General features: G+C 35.6%; 1 protein-coding gene across 2 annotated transcripts in view; it reads right to left on the bottom strand.

The window, feature by feature from the left end:
• The window catches only part of LOC106671122 (retinal homeobox protein Rx1-like), a 113,530-nt gene extending 87,734 nt beyond the window's left edge, over positions 1 to 25,796 (bottom strand). The window contains exons 1-2 of one of the 2 annotated variants that reach the window (XM_024226707.1): positions 25,622 to 25,796; positions 17,727 to 17,798 (exon numbers count right to left, since the gene is read on the bottom strand). In XM_024226707.1, the coding sequence (XP_024082475.1) occupies positions 17,727 to 17,798; positions 25,622 to 25,766 (217 nt within the window). In that variant the 5' untranslated portion in view covers positions 25,767 to 25,796. The remainder of the gene's footprint in view (positions 1 to 17,726; positions 17,799 to 25,621) is intronic. The other variant, XM_014401959.2, reaches the window with a different exon arrangement.
• Positions 25,797 to 26,400: the final 604 nt, after the last annotated feature.

The following is a 26,400-nucleotide window of genomic DNA, read 5'->3' on the forward strand; positions in this document are numbered from 1 at the left end:
TTGTAAATATATTACACTTTGCCCTATCGAATTTCCTTATGGGAGACTTTAACGGTCACCACACATTGTGGGTTTACAAAACACGGATTCAATAGAAGAAGTCTTTGACGAAACGAATGTGATATTTTTGAATAATGGAAATTTCATAAATATAAATAGTGCCACAGAGAGATTGACATGATTTGCCTCTCCAACAATAATTTTACACGGATTGGATGATTTCTACTTTAGCAACCATCTCCCCATTGCAATAAAAAGCTCTGACCGTTTAAAGAAAAATTTGGCTTGTAGAAAATATAATATTAAGAAAGGTGCTTATTCGGCATTGGTCTCCTTACCAGCAGTAATAGGAGACGTGGAGGCCAATGTCGAGAATATAACAGAAGCATTGAGAGCCGCCGCGACAGAAACGATTCCGGTGACGAGGGACCCGACAAACCGTCGTATGGTTGGAACAGAGAGTGCAAGGCGGCCAACAAAGGAAAAAAGCGAGCTTAAAAATATGTAGTATGTACACTACGGAAACAAACTTGATACAGTTTAAGAAACCAAGAGCTAAAGGAAAAAGAGTACTAATAGATTCCGATAGTCTCGAGAGATCTGAAACCTTCGGGAAGTATAGACTACGGATAATGGAAATGAACCTGCTAATCTTGGAAGGTGAAGATACGGAGAAAGTCAATGAGGACTTAACAATGGCAGAATTAGAAGCAACAATTTTAATACTAAAAGACAAATGTCCGGGTCATGACGGGATTCCAAATGCAACGGTGAAACATTGAAAGGGACAAGCAAGATCCCGTCTCTTGAAACTCCATAACGAAATCTGGCAAACAGATGAGTACTCGGATATCTGTAAAAAAAGCTTTTGTTGTGCTGATCCCTAAAGATGGTACCCAGGAAACTATAGGCCGAACTCCCTGGGTAAAGTCATGGAAGCCATGGTGAACCAAGGCCGGTTTAGTACCCGAATCCAGGAAATTCAACAGTTCGTACCACGCTGGATTTCAAAGAGGCCACACTCAGCCGACGACCAAGCGGACCTTCTCGAGATCCTCATCCAGAAAAAATTTCTTAAAAAAGACAACACCGTGTGGCAGTGTTTTTCTATCTCGAGAAGGCTTACGATGCGACGTGGATGTACGGCATCATAAAGAAATGTCATGAATGGAGCTAAGGGGTAACCTGCAAAATTTATTGTTTATTTTTTAAAGATCAGAAAATTTAGCGTTAGAATAGGAAATGAACTATGGACAGAATGTGTGCAAGAAAACGGAATTCTTCCCCCCCCCCCCAGAGATCGCTACTCTCCTTAACGCTGTTTGGGATAGTCATATGTAACATTGCAGACCTATATGCCAATCATTATATGTACATTACTTAACCGTATTTATGAAAAGTAAAGACATTGATGAAATAGAATTAAAAATGCAAAACGCAACTGGCGCGGTTGCCACAAAAGACGAAGAATGTGTGGGCACATTCTCGAGGGCCAAAATCAAAGCAATATATTTTTGCGAACCGAGGAGGGAGAAAGCACAACCACCATACTCCCAAAATGAAAGGAATGATGCGCGAGTGAGTTACTCGATAAAATACCTCGGCTTTATCTTTGCTTCTAAGCATAGGTGGCAATCTTGCATACGCAAGAATATTGAAAGAAAGTAAAAATATTTTTAACTACTAAATACAGCTCATTTTCTCATTGGATTATGACGTTTTTACTAAAGGGAGAAGACTGAATTTCTTAGTGATTAATCAGTTACTCTCCCTTTCAGTCATTTCGCTTCTTAAGGAAGATTTAGACTCAATTTGTTCAGAATTGTATAAAATATTCATAGGCGGTTCAGTTGTTAATACTGAAATTGGGTGTGCTTTGTACGACCCACAACTTTCTCATTGAGAAACCTTCAAGTTCAATGTACAATATATTTTCAGCTGAACGGGATACTTAACGCATTAGAACATATTCCCAATATTGAACACGACAAAAACACCTAGAATCTATACAAAAATTCAGCTTCTCGAAAATTTCAAATTATCTTCTAATTCGTATAATTGAACGACTAAGCCAATTGGATGGGAAAGAAATGTTGAAGTTTGTTTTTTCTGTGTTAAAGCGGGGAACACACTTACCCGATGTAATGCTATGCGACGCTACCCTATGCTACTCCAAAGTCCAATTTTCCATAAGATTGTATTACCCCCGTGCACATCTGGCCGATGCCACGCAACGCTACCCTACTCTACGCTCTGCGATCCCCACGGTCCAGATTTTCGTCGCGTAGCATCGAGTACAGTCGAAGACAAAAGAACCGGACACTCATATTTCTATTCAAACTACATGTATTATTGTCGTTATATTAATTACAACGTACTTATTTTAATATAAACCAAATTAATCGATTTTTATTTTTTTTTAAAATTAATTTTAATTCCACTAGTTTTCGTGGTCCGATTGACCTATAATATCTTTCAATTAATTAATCTTTATATAAGGTATTGGTTGAGATAAAAAAGTCAGTGTCACGAGCAGGATTCGAACTGACGAATTAATTTTAATGGTTTGGTAGAAAATTTATAAAAACACCGGAATACCATTTTTAGATATAATGAATGTAACTAACAATTTATTACACGGTTTTGCTCATGAAATTTTCGTCGAGTAGCGTCAGAACAGGACACTCATATTTTTTGTTGTTTATTTCAAACTATGTGTATGTAATTTTGTCGTTATATTAATTACAACATCCTTACGTTAATGTAAACCAAATTAAACGAGATCAAAAATTCATTAGTATTTATTATTTTAAAAATTAATTTTAATGGTTTGGTAAAAAATTGATCAAAACACCGGAATACCATTCTTTGATATGATGAATTTAACTAACAATTTATTTCATAAGTTTGCTCATAAAGTTACACCATTTTCATCGAGTAGCTTCAGCACGGGACACTCATATTTTTTGAAGCCTATTTCAAACTAAGTAGACGTAATTTTGTCGTTAAATTAATTACAATTATCAAAAATGCATAAGTTTTTACAAAAATTATTTAATTATGATGGTTGGGAAGAAAATTTAACTATAACTTTGTGTAAAACAATTAAGTTTAACAAACAATTTATTACATGGCTGTGCTCATAAAATTTAACTAATAATTTATTACAAGGTTTCGCTCAAAATAGTGCATTACAAACAAACGAGGCGTTTTGATTGTGATAGTGATTATTGTGATACACGCTGTGTGACTGTACGTGGCATGCGCTTGACGTCGCATAGATGTGCACACCCTACCAAAACCGGGCATCGGGTAAGTCTGTTCCCCGCTTAAAGGGCACTCGGGAATTCGGCATAATGAAATTGTCGGTAGAATAGTAAAAGACGCACTACAAAGAAAAAACCTCGAAAATTCTTTAGTACCGATGTTTCAAGCCAAAGGATGTTTCGAGTCGAAACTCCATCTTGAATGCCATCTTCACTGGGAGGTTATCCCGGCAAGCAAATTCTTGCGTACTAGTATTCTTGCGTATGCAAGATTGCCACCTATGCTTAGAAGCAAAGATAAGGCCGAGGTATTTTATCGAGGTAACTCACTCGAGCGTCATTCCGTTCATTTAAAAAGCTAGTTAATGGAGTTTAAACAAAAATCCACGATATGAAGGCGTTCATTTTACCAAAAGACATAGCTATAGTGGGATTCGGATCCGAACTAAACCCGGGATATGTGGTTTATAATTGAAAAAATCGCCTAAAAATGATATGTTCCTGTTACGCAAAAGAACGAGCGAATTTTTTAATAGACTATATCAAATGCAGTCAATCGAAAAGCCATTTAATTATGAAATGTTATTATATTAAAAAAAATCTTGACATTTATAGAGCATTTTTAACATTATATAATTTTCTTATACGTAAAAAATGTGCTAGTTAATGACAATCGACTCCGATCAGAAAGTTAGATATCGATAAACCGCCTTGTTACATGTCGGAACAGTTTAATCTGAAAAATTATGGTGATCGTAGTCAATTGTTGAGTTCATCCGTTTTCTTTCTTACTGAAGGGGTAAATAATAAACTCAACGAAGTACTGCCCGATTTCACAGTCGACGTCCTGTTAAATGACCTCCGACCTCATGTTTCAATTCTCACTATGAACCAACTACTTGAGTACATCCCCCTTATTCTCCTCACCTGTCCCCTACAGTATACCAGTTTATTTTTTACATCAAAACTTGAACAACTTTATTCGAAGATACATGCAAATGAATTAAAGATTAAGTAGAGATGAACAAAAGTCTTTAAATTTTATGAATATTTTTTTTAAATGATGTATGACGTTGTGTATAGCGAGAAGAGCCTTTCCACGGCTGGTATTTCGAATTTTAATATTTATTAGACGTTTATACACAAATAACTATGTAAGGAGGATAAAGTTGATGGATCAACAGATCAACCTGAACGACAACTACGTGGATGGAGCCCGATGAGCAACGTGGGTGACATGGAGGATCAGGTCAACTTTGAGAATGCACCATTTGCGAAAATCACGACACCGCATTCAAACTCTTATCTCCCCGAAACTATGCAAGGTATCTGTTTGATTCTTATTTTAAATTTTATTTATTATTTATTATTGACGTTGATTCTACAATTTTATTTTGAAAAAATAAACATTACAGTCGAAATTTGAAAACAAAAAGGTCTCAAGAAGGTTCTTTTTCGTGCATATTTTCCAGAGCGCCTATGATAGATATTTAAAAAAAATTCTTCCTGCGCTTCATTTCTAGTAGTTCTCTTAATATTACGATAAAATTTTAATAAATAATATCGAACGGAAAAATCTTTACAAACTGGAAAAAATTTTGGCAAAAAATATCTATATTTCGCAATGGAGGAAGACTTAGTGAGGAAGGACGTTGGAAATACTAGAACAAAAGGGTCACAGTAGTTAATGAGTACAAGTATTTGAGAGTCACTCTAAGTTGTCCTTCAAAAAACATATAGTTGAAAAAGCAAAAACTGCAAAGTTCGCATTAAATACCACCTGGAGTGGAGCTATCACACACTCGTCAGCTCCTTTAAGTGCTAAATTGCAAGTGTTTAACTCAGTTTCTCGATCGATTCTCTGTTAGCTTTTCAAATTTGGGGATTTACGTATTTCCTAGAGGTGGAAAAAATTCAATGGTTTTTTATCCGCAAATTATTTTACCTTCCCTGTTTCTCTCCAACTTATATAATAATGTTAGAAACTGGACTGGACCCAATATATGTTTTTATTTTAAATTCTCACTTTAATACATGACGAGAGTTACAGGTTTTCCATCCCCCAGGCTTCCAAAGATCATGGAGTGTGAAATGTGGAAAAAAGGGCTGTTTTGGGGCATTTGAATGGCAGGCACTAGCTAGTAAACATGATGATTCCGACGCTATCCTTGACCCTAATTTTGATTTTTGTGACACTCGTGCACTTAAAACCAACCTCCACTCTTTAATTATATCGGTTAGAGAATCCCTAAGAGAGGAGTTTGTGGCAAAAACCGTGATGTCCCAACATTACACACTATACAGGGAACTAAATCCGAATATAAAGTGTGCAAGTTTACCTGGAAAAAACAAGCAAAATTTAGATCCTCGATCCATCAGATGATTGGTGAAGTTAAGGGACGAGTTGCTTAACCTGAACTACAAACCGTACCAAGCTTCTGAACGACTGAACCTGAACTTCTGAAGGAGAATGCCGACTTTGTAGCCTGAAAGCAAGGGAGGACATTTTCCATTTTATAGCGGTTTGCCCTATTCTTTCTGAATATAGTACTTACAAGAAAAGATTTTTTAAGTTTTTTGGTTGGATCCAATTGGGCTGCATTGGTGGAATACACCAGGACAGCCTGGAGATAAAGGGAGAATTATATTGACTGATAACATTATTTTTACTCTATCTATTATTCGACGTTATTATTATTTTTTAGTTCTTTTTTATTTTTATGTGTATTTCACTTCATACTTTTATTCTTGTTCATCCTTATTTCTACTTAATCTATTTTTACTAGGGTTTATGACATTTAATTAATTAATTATATTAGTTTCTATTTAGTTATTTATTTTATTTCGGGAAATTTGTACTTTTGTTAACCATTTACAATAATTTATAATCAGAGAGGTTTATATTATTTTGCAGTGTATAAAATGAGTTATTTATTTTATATATTTTATTTAATTCTGTTATTATTATTTTTTTTCTTCCGGCCGGCTAACTGCTTCGCTCATTGCCGACACCACTAGTATATCTTTCTCACAATTTAAAAAATCTGCACTTTCTACTGATAAAGTCATTCTAATTGGCTACTCATCGGACCTTACAGTTTTTGTTACATTTCTCTTTGTATCCCTCCACATGTGGTAAACTGAAGTATTTGACCACACACATTCACACCACACACATTGACATACACACACATTCATAATACACATTTATACTAATAAACCTAGTTTCCTAATATTACAACTAAAGTGGAGGTCGGTAAGATGGTTCTAACCCTGCCGACCTCCTTCCATTCTCGCGAATAAAAACGTTCGAACGGTATGTACAAATTCCACTTATCCATAAAACTAATCCTAAGGTTTTTTGGCGGGCCTATGGAGTACTTGATATTCCTCGACAGCCGTCCATTCACACCTCTCACGCTAATAAATACGATCATACTAGAAAGGACGCAGCATCTCGGTAGTATTACTACAACCAAGACGCTGTCGACCCCTTCCCACAATCATACTACAAATGTATTATCACTAACCTAAATCGGTGGGCCTGTGAGTTACTCGATATTCAGTCACAGCCGCACCCACGCATGCTAAACCACTCACGCTGTTAAATACGTTCGTACAATACAATGGGGTGGAACCACATGTGGGGGTTATATGCGGCTGTAAGCATTTATTGATTTTAAATATGTCATAAGACGATCTTTCTGCTGTTATGCCTTAGAATTTTTGAGATATCGGAAGGTAGGTCGCACCGCTCTCTGTGTCGTGCCAGCTGTTCGCATTCTTCTAGGATGTTCTTCACTGTCACAACTGCACCACACAGAGGACATATCCTGGGTCTCTTTCTAATTATATTATTATTATTATTATTATTATTATTATTATTATGATTATCATTATTACTATTATTATTATGATCTCACCATCTTCCGGCAGACGGAGAATCCATGCCGTATTATTTATTTTTTATTGAGTACATTTATGTTCACTTTATTATAATATTGCTTTTAAATTTAATAAACTTTATTATTATATTATAATTATTATTATTATTGATCATCTACAATTTCTTTTTTCAAGTTGCAATTTACTCGCATTTTTTATATTTAATCCATCTCTTCATTTTGCAATAGGTAAAAGTTTTCAAAAATTATGTCAATAGGGTGAACAAGAGAGAAGAAACATGTACCTTTTTTTGACATTGTGTTTCCACATTAGCCGTAGAAATATTTACTCAACACATTTTCCAGTTCAATAGACACACATACAACACACGAGTTAATTAAGTAAAGTAACGCAGTAAATTAAATAATTAAATAACACATGAATAAAGAAATAATTTAATTCAATTTAAAATACATGGACAACAAAGGCAGAAAACCATATTTAACGATAGGGGACCGTGGTGGTTAAGGTTGCCATGCAAATGGTCCAGAATTAGAATCCATTTTTTTAAGCTTTGTTTAATTGGCTATATTATCCAAGTCAAGAGCACGACCGGTAGATGGCCCTCAGAGAATCTGAGCAGGAGACGAGGGATCGTCCTTACCCGACTGAGGATTGGCTATACGCGGTTGACACATGGGCTTTTGGGCCAAAGCCCGCGCAGGTGTCCCTTATGCAGAGAAAGGTTGCTGGATGTGTCCCACATAATAGAGGCGTGTCATGCCTTGGCTCCTTACAGAGAGCGTGTAGGCATGCCGCCGGACTTAAGAGTTCTCGAGCACGGTAACGAGTTTCAGAGTCCCCTGTTCCGCTTTTTAGGGGAAATTGGTTTTTTTAAATTGTATATAGTATGTCTTATGTGTTGTGTGTCTATATGTTTTGTCTGAGTGCATGTATTTATTAGCGTGAATGGCGAGGGGTGAGGGTGAAATATAACGTCATCATCACCCCTCTAACGATGAGAGCGTAAGAGTGTGTGTTCGGGGTCGATGGCGGAATATTTATAAAAGAACTCCATCGACCCCAATCTAGATTAGTTTGAATATAGGGTCGGTGGAGGAATATCAAGTACTCCACCGACCAAACGGAATGAGTGTACTGTATGGATGCATTTATGTGTATGAATGTATTTATTTGTATGAATGTAGTGTTTGAAAGGGTAAATAGAATATAGACATAGTTGGGGGCTGAAAAGACCTAGATGTAGGAAGCCCCAATTTAAAAAAATTTTTTTTTTTTTTAATTTGGCTATATTATAGAAAAAATGCATTGAAAAGGGGTTTCAACGTTGAAACTACTCAATTAATCTAAATCTTTTAAGAATAAGAAAACCCAGGGCTTAGAATAATAAAAATGCCGAAACGTGTCTGACCAAACCAGCGAGTATTAGCGGACCAAAATGACCGGTAACGACTAAATTATTCACCCCGTAGACAGGAGAAATGTCAGAATTATTATTAAATGAAAGGTCGAAACTGAGACCACAGTAAATGCATAATATAACAAGAAAATTCTAAAGCGAAATTGGTTTAACGATAGACCGACCACAGGTGGCTGATTAAACAGGGATCGTATTATGCATAGTCTTCTATAAACAATTATTAGCATAGCAACTCATGTGAAAGAAAGGATTTCATGAGTTATTATAAAGATCGGCCTAACAGGTGGCGGAACACACATGGTTTAGGCGAGCAAAGCTAAGGCATAATTAGGTATCAATGTTGTAGGGGTGGTTGTCGGCCTGGGGTGGTGGAGGGGCATAATTGAAGGTGTAACTAAGTGAGCTATAGATGTAGAATTAGGAGTGGTTAGCTCTGTTTGAGATTGGTGAGATGGTGGATATCACGCGAACCCCTCGTTAGTCCTCGCGTGCCTCAAGTAATGAAGTCACTTGGACTCCTACTGTTTTACCTAAAACTCCGGCCCTGCTCGTTAATTGACTAAGTGACACGGCATACTACCCCCACATCCATCAAGAACCCCCCCTCCGTCAAAAATTGTTGCCATCAACCCAGCCTATTTGTTAGTAAATACATCTGTATTAATCATAAGATATGGCCGTAGTTACAATATACGTTATTTCTTTAGTTCTCATTTAGCCTTTTATAAAAAGCCTTTTTTTATGTACTCCCAAATAAAAAAAAACAAAGCAAGCACGAAATTTGAGTAATGATTTATTCGATAATGATTTTTTTGCAGTGTAGTGAAAATTGAAACGTTTCCCAATCGATTGGACATTAGCGTTTCCTTCCGAATCGGTCGTTACCGTATCGTTATTGTTCAATCCAAAACCGGGCTTTATTGCTTACGACATCGATCAAACCACACCCCCATTATCTTCACATGATTCCCACTCTTCGGTAAACGGTATGATACATAAAATAAAAATAAATAATCGGCCAGGAGACCGTTGGCATATTTTACAAGCCAATTATCTTGTTCTGGATGTAAGGATTTGTTTTAATATTTATTTTTATACCTGCAAACCTAGTTGCTATCAGTAAATTGTTGATTTTTTTGCGGGAGAAGCCATTCCCTGGTGATAAAAACTTACATTGCGGAAAATCCCTAGGCCATTGCTTTTTGTTGTAAATAAGTTGTTGGGCGAAAAGGTTTGGATGTGTGAGAATGGTGGAATTTCTTATAAGTTCATACAAGATCGCAAAGTAATGGAAAATCGAAGTAAGTGTGGTTTTTTAAGATATAAAACTAAGCAGTAGGTCATCTTGGTACTAGTAGTTGCAGTTACTTTCTTAGACGAATGAAACTTCAAGAAAAACTAAGGACGGTTTAAGGTGGGCGTATGGATTACTTATCAGTTATCAATGTACAGTCTCAAATCAGCTGTATGTTGCAGTATGCTATGCAGTCGTAATGGAGGGCACAGTGACTTAGCGTGAAATTAACACAAAGAACACACTAAGAAGGATTTCATACGGATTACACGTCAGTTATCAATGTACTATCCTGGGTATCCTACTATGTCAGCTGTAGGGTTCAGTAAGTCGTCCAGTTGTAATAAAGGTCACATTGACTTAGTGGGAGGATTAAGGATTCGTCTAAGGATTTTGGATTGAGACTGGATGAGGGTGGAATTTAGATTTATTACGATTAATTAAGGTTTTTAGTTGAGATAAAAAAGTCAATGGCACGAGCGGGATTCGAACCCACGATCTTCGGCTAGATACACCGCTGCTCTACCACTTGAGCTATCGTGACCTTGATCCGCTCGGACATTAACCTCCTATCTCAACCGCACCTTTTGAATTTTCCCTCCTTTTTGCCATTTTTCAAATGTCGTGTAATCGGATTGGATTCTCGGCGACAAATAAAATGGCCACGGAGAGCTTTAGTGAAGTATACTTCATTTTAAATCATTAAATTCACTAATTTCGTGGTCCGCTTGACCAATTAATATATTACGATTAATTAAGGTTTTTAGTTGAGATAAAAAAGTCAATGGCTCGAGCGGTATTCGAACCCACGATCTTCATCACATTTGAAAAATGGCAAAAAGGAGCGAAAATTCAAAAGGTGCGGTTGACATAGGAGGTTAATGTCCGAGCGGATCGAGGTCACGATAGCTCAAGTGGTAGAGCAGCGGCGTATCTAGCCGAAGATCGTGGGTTCGAATCCCGCTCGCGCCATTGACTTTTTTATCTCAACTAAAAACCTTAATTAATCGTAATATATTAATTGGTCAAGCGGACCACGAAATTAGTGAATTTAGATTTATTGTTGAGACCTCCACTGTAGGTCCATACCGGACTAAAGTTGGTTGATAATATGTAGGCGGTGGTCAAGTAGACTCACCAAGAATTTGTAACGGCGTTTCATTTCTTTTCGTTTCAAACGACTGGTTGGTATCTACGTCAGTTATCAATGTACAGTGCTATGTATCGTACTATGTCAGCTGTGGGTAGCAGTATACCATTCCGTAGTAATGGAGGACATAGTGACTTAGTGTAAAAGAAACTTGAAGAAATAATTAAAAGTTTTTCTTTGGATTTAGGACTGTAGAGGCTGGATAAGGGTAGAATTTTGGATCTTTGGTTTAGACTCAAACTTCCATTCCATAGATTGGACGAATGCCATAGATAGGTTGTAGGTAACATTATGACATTTATTCGTAATGGAGGGCAATATCGTCTTACATGACCAAACTTCAGCTCTGAATTATGCATGAACTTGAGATATATGATTGGGACGTAGGTTACAATTCGAATATAGTAATCAAAAACAAGCTAAAACGACTTTTTGTTTTATGAAATCATCGTTGTTTCGTTAAGACAGGAAGTGAACGGTTTGGTCTTTCAGAATCGTTTTACTGTTGAGCTTACCATGATTTTTATATCATATCATCAGGGGTATACGAAATTAGATTGATACGCTAATAGCCGAATAAATAAATAAATCTTTTACAAGAAATAATAAATAATTTGGTATTTTGTAATATTCTGAATTCTGTGTTACCTAACTACAGAAATTTTTTGATAGTGTCGATCCTAATTTTGTGGAACCACATAAGTTAATGGGTAGGAAATAAATTGCCTTTTCCACAATAGCCTATTGTGGAAAAGACAATTTAAATCTTCCCATCAACTAACTTCAGAAATTTCAGACACAAGAAGAGTGAATAACGGGACAATAATATACTTTCAAATTTTTGTTTAAACAAATTATATAAATTTATCTTATTTAGAAAAACAGTGAAAACAGGGAAAAAGGAGTGCAGGAGGTTGTTTTACATTGGTCATCACCATCTGTCAATTCTTTTTCTTCATTTCTCCCATTTTGATTCTTCTAATTTCTTTCAATGTTTCTTCAGCTAATTTATAATGTTGTATGATACAACTGTAACCTACTCTCTCTCTTTTCGTTATCCTATTCATAGCCTCTCTATACCTCAGGGCCTCGTCAATTGTGGATAAAATAACACAAAGAACAAACACAAATACAGAAAATAAGATTCGTGTGTAAACAACACCCCTCCAAAACAAGAAACACCAGACGTGATAGTCTGGTCAGCACGCTAATAAATTATTTTCCCATACCAGACTTCGTTCACACTACCCCACAGTTCTCGATTTTCCTAATTGTGGATCCATCCATTAATAAATTAAATCCATCAATAAATCATACCGACACTACCCCAGAGAACTCGATCCTCGTGCATTCTACGTTTTACCGGGCTCCAAGGCCGGACATACAGGAGGTTTGTGGTCAGCTCCCACCGTGGTGTATGGGGATGTTTATTTGATCATTTCCGTAAATCAGACATGAACACGACCAACAGAACATCCTCTTTTCTTAACTGCTAAAGTCCTTTCATCCACTTAGACCATTTTTCATGATTTTGCTTGTCCACTTCTTTTTTCATTGTATAGTTGATTGGGTTTTTAAATTCAGCTTGCGGTCTTTTCAGATATGCCTAGTGCATATCTCCGTTCTCCTGAGCGTGATTTTCAATATATGGATTGATTTTCTGTCTCTAGTCCACCCGACAAGTATTGAGAAATGTTCAAAGTTAATGTGTGAAGATACAAAATCAAACAAATAAAAAAATAAATAAAATAATTTAAAAAACTACAAAGTGGTTAGCAAATACGAAAAAGTAGTGTAGGTATATAATCTGTATTGTATTATGTCTGGTTTCGATGACCGGGCTTGTTTCATCCAGGACTTCAGACCGATATCGAATTAAAACTTAATTTCTTAATAAACATAACAAATAAATGTAATTTATGTAGAATGTAATCGAAAATGTTATTTTTTGTCGCAAGGGACCGAAGGATATTTTAATGGGATGGCATATTAATCTCCATCATAGCTAAACAATCCTAATTCTACATCCATAGCTCACTTAGTTACAATTTCAATTATATCCTCCACCTCTGGCCGACAGCCACCCCTTACTACATAACTGTTTATTTGTGTCTGATTTTATTAACAACTAACCAGTATCCCGCAAATACTTGGTCCTTATTCGACTTTTATTTATACGTACATATTTTAAATAAATAACCAAACGCTAGTGAATTTCTGAAAATTTTTACTGTTTCCTCACGTTTTGGAGTATTCCTATCGTCGGTTCTTGTGTTCCTTTGTAGCTAAAATCCTTTACAAATTCTTCTTTAAAAGGTATATCCATATTCTGGAATGTACAACAATCGTACCGTCACGCCATTCCTCTGTGCAGCAGGTCTCTGCTGGAAAGAGGATATTTCCCAGTATTTGCTATAATCTTGGACTTGTCGAAAGCTTGGCAGTAACAATTGAATTTGTTTGTTTTTCATCCACACCATAACGAGGTTTGGTCGTTAAAAAGGTTTGAAATTAAAAAATTATAATTGAACGCTAAAAGTGATTAATTTGAAATTAAAAAAAGTGTTATTTGGAAGTTAATAAGGGTTAATTTGAAATTAAAAAGAGTTAATTAGACGTTAAAAACGTATAATTTCAAATTAAAAAATGTAATTGCACGCTAAAAGTGTTAATTTGAAATTAAAAAGTATTAATTGAAAGTTAAAAAGGGTTAATTTGAAATTTAAAAATGTTAATTGGGCGTTAAAATGGGTTAATTTGAAATTAAAAAGTGTTAATTGGACGTTAAAAGGGTTAATTTGAAATTTAAAAGTTTAATTTGACGACAAATTTGAAATTAAAAAGTTGTAATTGAACGTTACAAAGGGTTAATTTGAAATTAAAAAGCGTTAATTGGAAGTTATAAAGGGTTAATTTGAAATTTAAAAATGTTAATTGGACGTTAAAAAGGGTTAATTTGAAATTTAAAAGTTTTAATTTGAAGTTAAAAATGGTTAATTTGGAATTTAAAAGATTAATTTGACGACAAAAGGGGTTAATTTGAAATTTAAAAATTATATTTGAAGTTAAAAATGGTTAATTTGCAATTTAAAAGATTAATTGGACGACAAAAGGGGTTAATTTGAAATTTAAAAATTTAATTTGAAGTTAAAAATGGTTAATATGACGGAAAATGAAGCTAAAATAAACACATAGTTTGATCTATGGCTATGCGAACATCTTCACAGAACTCGAGGGGCTGTAGACAAGTTTGATTGTTCATCATTAAAAACAATAAGAATACTTATTAATAACAACTAATTTAATAAAAACATGTTATTATGACAGTTAATACAACGTTTTATAAGTGTGTTCTATGTATGTCTGAAATCAATTAGTAGTCCGGACAAACGGGGTGATTTTCATCGTTAGGTATGATTTTGATGGAACGTCAAGAGGGGGAGGAGGGAAGGTCTGGCCGGGACACGGATGGGAGAGAATATGGTAAATATTTCCGTCAAATCAAATCTAACACTAATGGAGAGTGAAAGCTGGAACAAAATCCCTGTTTACACGTACGCCATTCACCGGGACAGGACGGCGAACAGTAAATAAACACAATCCACGTTCACCGGGGTCCGAACGACCGACCAATCTTTTTTAATGTTTTCTAAACCGGGAGGACGCCCAAGTAAATCAAATTCCGTTCTACCCATCGTTGGACTCGTTCAATTATAACGTTTTTTTATCCCCGGCCTCTCCGCTCGAACAAACGCTCTTATAAAAATATACCGTTGAAATTCATTTAAAAAAAAATCACATTGTTTATTTTTTGAGTTGATTAATAAAGGCATACCATACAAACGACAATTTAATTTTTAATTATGTTTTAATATTTTTGAGGATTTGTTTGTTCCCGGCGTTACCTGGCCGACTAGAAGAACTTTAAGGCTCTTCCTTTCGAATCTTCTCTCTAATGTTTCTACAATAGTACAAGTTGAAATCGCTCAGAGAAGGGGTGACATATTTAACAACGATCAGTTTGTGATTTGTTTTGCATTGCGATATCGTGCGAGTAGAAACTGAAATCGCAAAGCAAAGAGATGTTGATTTTTGAATGGATGAGAGAGCGACCTGTTTACATTGCGAGGATGACGTGCGATATCGCGCGAGTAGAGATCAAATCGCAAAGAAATAAATGTTATTGAATTCTCATGGTTTGCCTTTATACACTGCGAGCGATATCGTGAGACATCGACCGACTAGAAGCTGAAAACGGACGGAAAAGGGCTGAAATTGATTTTGCAACGAGCAGTTTGCGACCTGTTTACATTGCGAGAGATGCCGTGCGATATCACGCGAGCAGAAACTGAAATCGCAAACCAAAGAGACGTCATTAATTTTGCATGGATGAGAAAGCGACCAATTTATATTGCGAGGATGTCGTGCGATATCGCGCGTGTAGGAGATCAACTCGCAAAGAAAAGAGATGTCATTGACTTTGCAAGAATCAGTGTGCAACCAGTTTACATTGCGACTGAGCTTAAAGCGCAAAAAGCAATTACCACTATACCAATACCAAAATTAATTGTTACGACCAAATTTCATCATCATCTATGAATTAGGTTTTACTGGTGTATCTCTTTACATTAGACTTATACCCATCGTGTTGGGGCTGAAGAAGAAGACAGCCAAAAATGATCGGTAACGACCAAATTAAAACTAGCTAAACATTGATGAACAAATCTGCCTCTATCAGGTCTGGCATTGTAATCCAGAAATCGAAAATCCCTGCCAATGAGATACCTCGTTTCAGGGATATATTCCGAGATAATTTTTAGGACATAACGGACTGCGGTGAGGTTGCCATCAACAACAAGGAGTCCAGTTCGTCCTCCGTCTTCCAATATAAATCTCCAGACCATTCACCGCCTCCTCCAAACTGCGCTGAAGGGAACACGAACTGGGGCATTGTACGCATCTCCTGATCTTGGTAGACTCTTCGAAGCTTGCTGTCACTATACAGACAGCAATGCGGCTCATTAGTAGACATAACAACATTCCGATTTTCTCTGATGCACGATATTCCCCTGAGTTGCTGGTGGCGGGCTTTTGCTGCAGGTCGTCTCAAAGGGGCATACGATGTGAGGCCAACTTCCCACAAACGATTACGAATCGTTTGCGTTGATAAAGGCGTTGCCCAAACATCTTGTTCAACATTTACGATCTGGCGAGCACTATGGAAACGACAGCAATGACACTTTTTCTGTCCTGAGATCCATTACCCTCTGCGATGTCCGCTTGCCGGTGACCTTGATGACTCATTCTCTCAATAATATTGTAAACTTCTGGTTCAAGAGGCTATCATTCTGTGGTTAAAGAGAGTATAACTGTACTAAAATGAAGAAAAGACGAGAAAAGGTGTTTGTTTACAAAATGAGTAATGTGTGGTGTTTAGTGACCGTTAGTTAATGATTATTTGGAGAACGTGAGGTGCGGTCTGGAGTGACGTAGGTTTCAGAAAAAAATTTTCTTTACGTACCAACGTTTCGATCTTTATTGAGAGCATCTTCAGGGCTCAAAGTGTTTGTTTTCCGAGTATTTATTTATTTTTTACGAGGGTTCGCAACAGCAGATGTTATATCAATCCTCGGGGTGCTGGCGTTTTTGAAAAAAAGCCCATTCGTAAGTATGTCGGTTTCGAACCCAGGACCTTCACCTTACAGTCATAAGGGGCCGTGTCGACGCCTAAACCGTTGCGGCCACCGACGCCCTCTTTTCCGTGTAGATGTGTCATTCTTGTGTGTCATGTTGGGAGTGCCCACACGACACACAAGAATGACACATCTACATGGAAAACAAACACTTTGAGCCCTGAAGATGATCTCATTAAAGATCGAAACGTTGGCACGATGAAGAAAATGTTTTTCTAAAATCTACGTCACACCAGACCGCAACTCACGATCACCAAATAAAATGAGTAATCTTCTTGTTTACTATTCTTAAGTAAATCCGTCATTAAAAATGAGGATCAACATTTGGTTTTGATTTGTATGTTCTATTTTTTTAATCCAACTAACAAAATTAGACCTGTTAATTTAATTAAAATTAATCGAATAAGAATAAATTACACATATCCTTATTCATTTTTGAGCATTTTAAGTTTATGTAGGAGTAATTTGAGAAAGGAATCTCCAACAGGGGGACGAGCGGGGCAAAAAGCCCTTACTATCCTATTTTTAAACTTACTGTTGGGAATAGTGTAATTCAATTCAGAGTGGCGGGCTACTAATTGGTTTGATCGGATTGCTCCTAAGCCGCTTTTCCGTTTACCCCCTTGTTAGGGCCAAATCAACCGCAGGACGATGGGCACCCTTCACTCAGCCCGAAAATAATATTCTTAATTAGACATCGCACGTTTACTTTTGAAAAGGACCCCTGTCGCGCACAACCCACCACAACCCCTCTTCCTCACTCCTATCAAACCGTTGGCATATTCCCTCATTTTGGATGGCAACATCTGCTTTTACCTCCCGCCGAATCATTTCTACCTGCAACAATGAACGGCCAAAATCCCTTGGATCCTTTTGTAACATTTTCGACTCAAAATTGCAGAACCCAGGAAGGAAAATATATCCGGCCTGTGTGTATTCACAATATTGAAAACGCAAAATTCCATCTTTTTTGTCAATTTATTTAACTTTTACTCACTAGGGAACTTTTCGTACGAGATTGTCAGGAAACCGCTCCCGAAGAGGTTTGGCATATTTGGCGAGCGTTTGTCTGCAAACAAATTTCAACATATCATTCATACAATTCAATTTTTGAGATATTTGTGTTTTGTTTTCAACTATATTTAAAAGTGAGTATTATACACAGTATGTGGTGCCCGGTGTCAAAAATCCTTTGGCATTTCATACGGATTTTATCAGTTTAACAATTATAAGTGGAAATCATAAGTATTGCTAAACACTATTCATTTTGAAATTGATTATTTATATGAATCAGATAAACGTTCTATTAAATTAATTTTACCTCCGAAATGCAATACGATTTATTCTCCCTGTAACAAGATAAAAATTAATTACCGGGGAAATAATCCACCTTGATCGAGGGTGTTTAGAAATGTTTTCACTATTGCCTAATCAAATTAGACACTAGAGTTTTTATAATTATTTGGAGATGCGTTCTGGTGTGACGTAGGTTTTAGAAAAACATTTTCTTTATCGTGTCAACGTTTCAACCTTTATTGAGATCATCTTCAGACTCTCAGCACGACATATCTACACGGAAAACAAACACTTTGAGCCCTGAAGTTGATCTCAATAAAGAAAATGTTTTTCTAAAACCTACGTCACACCAGACCCTAACCATCCCTAACCAATTTTATAATGTTTAAACAGACTATAAATGTGAACAAGAAATTAGGAGAAAATCTACAATTATATAGTACACAGACGGCTCCGAATTGCCAGTGAAGTAACCGGGTTAGGAATCGTCACTGCAAACAGAAATATTTGCCATGAAACAAGTCAGTCTTTCAAGATGAAAGCTACCAGTGGCATTTGATAATTTTAAACAAGGTTATACTGACAAAAAAATTCCCCGTGAGATTTAACAGCCGAGGAGCCCTAATAACATTAGTACGTAAAGAAATAACACCCAAAATAGTCTGTGACTACATCCAAAACCTCCAAAACCTGGGAAAACGTAACAAACCCGACAGTATAATGGGTGTCAGGTCACAAAGGAATTCTGGATAATGAAAAGGCGGACAAACAGTCCGAAGGAGGATCTGCATGCCCACTTACGGGCCCAGAACCTAAGATAACAAGATCAAACATAGGATCATCTATCTCAAAATGGCTCCCATAAAGCAAAAGGAAAATGGACCTGGAAAATTGTCTAGCCATTTGGCCGACTATATGTAAAATAAGAATTTTAAAAAATACAAAATTTTATGTAAATAAACTTAAATTACAGATGCAAAATGGCCATACCTCTTTTAAAAAAACTATAATGAAAAATTAATAATTTGTTTAAAACGTTAAGCCTTATATTAATATCCTTTGTTATACTTATGTCTTTAACAAATTTACATGCTGATGATGGGTGTAAATTCCCGATATGTCCGAACATATTTTAAAATAAGAAATAAATTTACTTTTGCTAAAAACCTACATCGATTTCATTTTTTTAAAACAAAAAACAATTAAAAATACAAATTAATCTTACATTAAAATAAACACCTATAAGAAAATCATAGAAGAGATTACACTAACAAAACAAATTCTTACAAGATTGGACATCCAAGGAGCTCTGAAAGCATTAGCAGTAAAAATGCCACATCCAAATAGTCGGCGAATACATCCAAAACTTCAAAAACCTGGGAGAACGTAATAACCTGTAATAACTTCCTTTTGTACTAGAGTCAGACACCGTCAGACAAAGTAGCCGCTGGAGTGTCTGCAAGACCAACTAAAGGTACTGAACCTAAGATAACAAGAACAAACAACAGGTTTATTTTGTGCAGTCCGAATATGTGACCAAATTCGTTGAAAAGTACACCTCGGTCTTTCCTTCAAAATCCTCATCAGATTAGACAGTCCAGAGGGCCCTAAAAGCACTAGCACGTAAAAATATAACGTAAGAAATAGTTGGTGAATAAATCCAAAACCTCCAAAATCTGGGAAAACGTAACAAATCTATGTGTGACAGACGCAAAGTTATTCTGGATGATAAAAAGGAAGAAAACAGGCCCAGAGCTTATTATAACAAGATCAAACATATTCTAACCCATCTAAGAGTCCATACAAAACAAGAGAAGAAGTACAAACATAGTAACTTAAAAACTCTCGTCAAAACTGGTGAACAGGGTACAACTAAAGGGAGTGATTTGGCACAATACCGGGCACTGTTATCTGAGAAAACACCTTTAGTACGGAGGAAGAAAATTCGCATAGTAATTTCGGATCGAAGCAACTCCTTAATGGAAATATAACCTAGAATAAAAAGAGAAAAAAAACGAACTGCTGCGATGATGTAATGAACGAGGAAAAGTACAATAATTTTGTCGTTAAGTATCACTTTGGTCTGCCTATATATCTATTCGTGGGTCTCAAGAAGAAGAAAAATCTACCACTGATGATGCCGAAATGCCGAATCGCGATCGATCAAAATGATCGGTAATCAACAAAATTCAGGGTTATCATTTTGGTCTGCCTTACCCTCGCTGGGTTTGGAGAAGAATAAACTAGCACCGATGTTAGAGAAACACTGCTCACAATTTTAGTTTTTTAACAGGGGGATTCCATGATTTTGTCTATTTCCTAAAATATTGTGATCTGGCCCACTGTACGACAGGCTAAAACAGTGGATATAGGCAGACCAAAATGATCATTCACGGCTTGTGTTTTTCCAGATTATTGTTTAACGTACTCGTGTGTATACATTAAAAATTATTGCACTCATTTGGTTAATTAGAATTTCAGCCCATTGGAAAAGAGCCCGGTCCGAATTGGTTTGAACTACTGTGACTCCAATGTATTTCATATTAATTTGCACCAAAACAGGGAAAATGAGCAGGCGCCTAAATAATCAGTACCGAACCTACCGAGAGATCATACAATTCAATGAATGAACGAAAAAGAACAAATTCATTTAGAAAGCCGTTACATGCAAGTATAAAACTCGGACGAATTCAAATGTTACTACATTTTGTCAAATTTCAAAACCTTGAACACCTCTCCTACAATCGAGTGTGACATTAAAAAATTAATTTTTAAAATAATTCAAGTCCAAAGTATACAAGTTAACTCACTACCATAACCTTTGGTTTTCTCAAAACCTACGCAAACCAGGGAAAAAAAGTTTTTAAGCATAAGCTTTACTTTCAAGCATGAAATAAGTTTAAGTATATATAAGTTTTTTTATAATATAAGTTTTTTCATTTTTTTAAATTTGAGTTAACTCCAATCGCAAATCATTCCTATATTGGACAGAGATTTCTTAATATCAATTCTGAAATTTACTATGTTTAACACTATAAGTTTCAATATTGTAAAAAAAGTTCATATTTGTTAACCTTGTAAATTATTATTAATTGTTTCAAAGTCCGGTTAAAGAAATTTATTGCTGGAAATCATGACGAAGGAACTGCGAGTTTTTCTCTATTTTCGAATTGTCCTTATCCCTGATTTCTATTTTTTAATTTTGAATCATCGCGTCAATTCTGTAAATAATATTATTTTGAAGATTTTTTAATTATTGTTCTAAATTTACCACAAGTGGAAGAGGTCATTTATTTTCTGTGTTTAAAAAAAAATTATTATCATCATTCATTGTTTATTTACAAAGCCTGTAGAATTTAAAATATAAAATGATTTTTTAATTTATATTCCCGGAAAGCTTACAAAATAAGTGTTTTTCTTTCCTTTCAAATTGACCTTATCCATGATTTAAATTTTTCAAATAAAATTTTACACAATTATTTTTTTAAATATACATACAGCTTATAATATGTTAATTTTGAAAATAATAATAGCAAAAATCGTGTTTATTTGAAATATTATTGAATTTATGTTCTAAATTTACGATGTGGAAGATTTCATTATTTTGAAAATATTCTGTAAAAATAATTTTATATTATTTGAAATATTATAAAAATATATTAAATATGTAAAAAGAATAACGTAAAATTTCAGTGTTTGTAACATTGAACTTATCAGAAAAATAATTTTTTTGTAGTAGTTTTTGAGAAAACCAAGGGTGACCAGTAAGTTGCGCATTGTATCCTTTGGATTTATTTATTTTTTTTAAGCTTAGTTTTTAAAATATCATACTCAGTTATCGGATAGTCATTTTCAAATTTGGAAAACCGTAATAGCTCGATGTAAATTTCTTTAGGCCAGAAGTTTCAATTCATTTGAGTTTTCTGTATGTAACATTTCTCAGAAACAACCCCGGTCTAATACCCGGTCCAGTATTTTTATGTGTTCACAGTCAAAACAATGACCTTTTTGTGTATGTCTGTGGTATTTTTATCACAGTTTACCATTTTTTCTAATTAACTTGTGTTCAATGTGATTCAACTTTTGGTCTTTACCGATCGTTTTGGTTGCGTTTTGTCTGTTAAACGCGTTACAACAGTTTAATTTGATTAACAAGTTTACTTAAAGGAAGAAAGCATTGAATCTTCATCGAGTAGAGGCAAAATGAACTTTAGATAGTGGAATAGACGTTTTGTAGATAGACCAGTCTATATCAGAACTGTGGACAAATTTTGAAGAGACTGTCTTTTCATTATGTCATGATTCTGAATTTTTAAAACAAAATTATATTATTAAAGGCTAATAACAATTATATCGATATAAAATTATTAAATTTATTTAATAGGTACCCGAAAAGATCGGGGACTGGCCGGATATTTGCCGGGATTTGTATCGGTTTTCTACAATAGATAAATTTGTACATTTTCGTTCGTTCATTGAATTGTATGATTTCTCGGTGGGGTATGCCGGATGACGAACCGGCAATTTTGGCGTTCTTATCATTTTCGCCTGCCTGCTTCATCTTCCCTGTTTTGGTCAAAATGAATATGAAATGCATGGTGGTCCAAGGAGTTCAAACCGATTTGGACCAGGCTCTTTTCGAAAGGGGCTAAATTAGCCTAATAAGTGCAATAACTCATCACGTATGCACACGAGTACGTTAAACAATAATCTGGAAAAAACCCACGTCATTTATGATTATTTTGGTGTGCCTGTACTCACTTTTGGCCCGTCGCACAGTGGGATCAAGATATTTTAGGAAATAGACTAAATATTGGAACCACTCTATTAAAAAATAGAAATTGTGAGGAAAGTTTATTGGTTAGGTCACAATATTAGGTATATAACAATTAATTATGGTTTTTAGTTGAGATAAAAAAGTCAATGGCACGAGTGGGATTCGAACCCACGCTCTTCGGCTAGATACGCCGCTGCTCTACCACTTGAGCTATCGTGACCTCGATCCACTCGGACACTAACTTCCCATCTCAACCCCACCTTTTGAATTTTCCCTCCTTATGGAATTAGATATATAAATGATTTTGAAAATACGTTAATTTTGTGCTCACAATTTAACATTTTACAAAAACGCACTATTATAATTTTTTGAAAAGTGTTTGTAGCCTTAGTATTGCCACCTAAAGATAAAACATTGGTCATAATATCAGTTTTTTAATAGTGCGTTTGAATTGTCTGTTTCCTCCAATATAGCGATCTGGCCCAATGTGCATAGTGTGCGTTTCTTCCTTTCATTTTCCGTTTTTGGTCATAATTATGGTTAAAGAAAATTGCTAAAGATGACAAGCCTCCTAATTTTATGAGGAAAGTACGAAAAATTGGCAGTAGAATTTGAAATGGGCAAACCTACAATATTTTTCTATTTAAATACCATTCAAATTGAACCGGAAAATAAGAAGAACTATATTTTCTATAATAAAAGATTTCAGAGAGTTTTGTTGAAAATCACGCAAACAGTAGCAAAATAATAAATCAGACCATTAAATCTTTTTCAACCCTAACCAAATCGCGGTCACATGTTAGCATAATCTGGGACTTTTGGTGAAAAAAAATCGTCGTTTCTGAGCATTTTGGTATGCCCGTACTCTCAGTTTCGGTCCGTCGCACGGTGAAAGCGCGATATTTTAGAAAATCGACAAAATAATCCAACCCCCTGTTCAAAAACACAAATTGCGAAAGTTTATTTTATAGGTCACAACATCAGAGCTACAAACGATTTTCAAAATATTTCACTTTTGAGCCTAAAATTTAACTATTTTACAAAACACACTATTATGATTTTGTTAAATTTCATCCCAGTATAAAATTAATTTTACTATCCCAAAACTCCTTGCTTATTCAGTATATAGTTATCAATTGGTATTTGATTTGTATCAGATTTCTTGCTTGGTTTCTATGATTTTTATTTTAAAAAAGAAAAACTTCAAAATAAGATCTACCAAAAAGGGAAGTTTTCATCAATAAATTTAATTGTATCATGTTTATAAAAAACTGTATTATTATTATTACACAATTTTTTTCTATGAGAAAACCTTTAAAATGCAGGTAATCCCGGTTATCTAAGAATTTCCTTCCGAAAATGGTCATGACAGAAATATTACGAGATACTAAATTTATTGTAAAATAAAAACTAATTATTTCAATCGGTTCAATATAGTAAAACATGTTATTTTTGGAAGGTTTGCCTCCAACGTTCTAGCACGTTTTACAAGGAAAGCAGGAAACAGAAGCAGCAGAATCTACTAAAGGAAGCCGGAAGAAATTTCGAATCTTAACTTAATTAACGTTGTGAATTTGAAAGATGGATTTAATATAAATTTTGACCATTGGAGGAAAAAACGGATACAAGAAAATGTACAATCATAAGACACAAACAATCCAAGAACCTTCTAGCACGTTTTAGAAGGAAAAAAATGCAGAATCTACTAAAGGACGCAGGAAGAAATTTCGAATCTTAACTTAATTAATGTTGTGAATTTGTAAGATGGATTTAATATAAATTTTGACCATTGGGGAGGGGAAAAAACGGATACAAGAAAGTGTACAGTTATTAGACACAAACAATCCAAGAACCTTCTAGCACGTTTTAGAAGGAAGAAGCAGCAGAATCTGCTAAAGGAAGCAGGAAGAAACTTGAATCTTAACTTAATTAACTTTGTGAAAGTGAAAAAAAATGGCGTTAATATAAATTTTGTCCATGGGGGAGCACGAATACAATCTTTCTTGATTTTTTCCAATATGTCGTTTTTATAGAGGGCATTTATTTATAATTATGTTGTGTTTGTAAGTAAAAACATTCATTTGATAATTGGCTAGAAATTAGCCTGATTTTAATCAATATAAATGTGGAAATAAAAATACAACAGTAGATTTTGTATATTAGTCGGAGCAGAATTTTATATGGGAATTAGTATTTGTTTTGAAAAAAGTTTTGTTTTTAGGGTTTGTACGTTTTATGTAAAGATTGAAATTAATGATATAATCATTTTGTAGGTCGTATAGTTTAATTATAAGACTTTTTTGACATTTGATAGATTTTTTTTGTAAATTACCAATGGGACCCAGGCTAGGGGAAAAGAAAACCTCGCCGGTATGGAGAACCTCCTCGTAGAGCGAAAAACCGATCCTTCTGGACAGTGCACGGTTTAGACAGACACACGAGGAATCGGGACCGAAGGTTCGCATGAAATTGACTCTTTTAGTGATTTTTTTTTTAAATCTGCAGTGTCATCCCTTTAAAGGATAAACAGAGTGGGCTTTGGGATGGCTTCCCGAGAAAAAAGAAAAAATGCCAGATCTGAGAAAAAATTTACTAGGCAATACTAAATTATTGTTATTATTGCCTTCGTTCTTGTTTATCAGATCGGCTAATCCTTCGCAGATTTGAGTCCTGGGGGGATTGTACTGGAAACAAAGTTTGAAGTTGGGGACTGCGATGATGGTGTATAAAATCGTCTTGTACACTATGGGTTACATACAAAACGACTTAAGGGGTAAATTTTTTTTTTTAAATGATTGTGGAGAATGAGTGAAAATTACCCTGGGAATCTTGGGATAGACCTAGGATGGCGTCTATGGTGTGGTGTTTCGGCGGTGGTTTGGCTGCGGTCCTATGCTGTGTCAGAAGCATTTCGAAATGGGCCCTCGGCCCTTTGGTGAACTCTTCCTCACTATCCGTGTCCATGACTGATTTGTTCGCCGTTCACCATGCCTGGCGGGCGCCCCCTCCAGGGCGTGTGACGGGGAGGCGTTGCCCCCCGGTCCGACGTCACTCGGCCCTACCAATCCTCGACTCTTCCTCCCCGTTCCCATGGAGAATCGACCCAATCCCGCCGCGGAGAAAAACAGCTTTCGCATGGGAAGGTGGGCCGGCACAAAAACCGCATCTATTTCTCCCTAAACCACCCCCCTCCTCCTCGCCCCTTTCATACAAAACCAATTACTACGTTTCGCTTACAAATATAGTCATGGCATTATTAGTAATTAACTGACTGCTTCTATCGTTTCTCCCTTAATCCCTTTACTGGGTACCGCTAATTTCCTATATCCCTAGATAATACCTGTTCCCTACGTCCTTTTTCAAATATCCTTCTTTACACGGATCAATAAATCACTGATCAAATGTTGTAGCCGGTTAGAAAATTTGTAATTGAATCCACGCTATTTATTTCCGTTTATAATTGATTAAAGATTTAATGTGATAAATTCTACACTTTTCACGAGGCAGATAAAGCACATTTAACTATAATTTTCCGTAATGAATCCCTCACCCTTCGCCCGGCTGTATATGCGAAACAAAGTTACCCTCTGTTAGCGGT

Source organism: Cimex lectularius, unplaced genomic scaffold (assembly GCF_000648675.2).
Source record: "Cimex lectularius strain Harlan isolate CLEC.00 unplaced genomic scaffold, Clec_2.1 scaffold4, whole genome shotgun sequence".
Taxonomy (NCBI): domain Eukaryota; kingdom Metazoa; phylum Arthropoda; class Insecta; order Hemiptera; family Cimicidae; genus Cimex; species Cimex lectularius.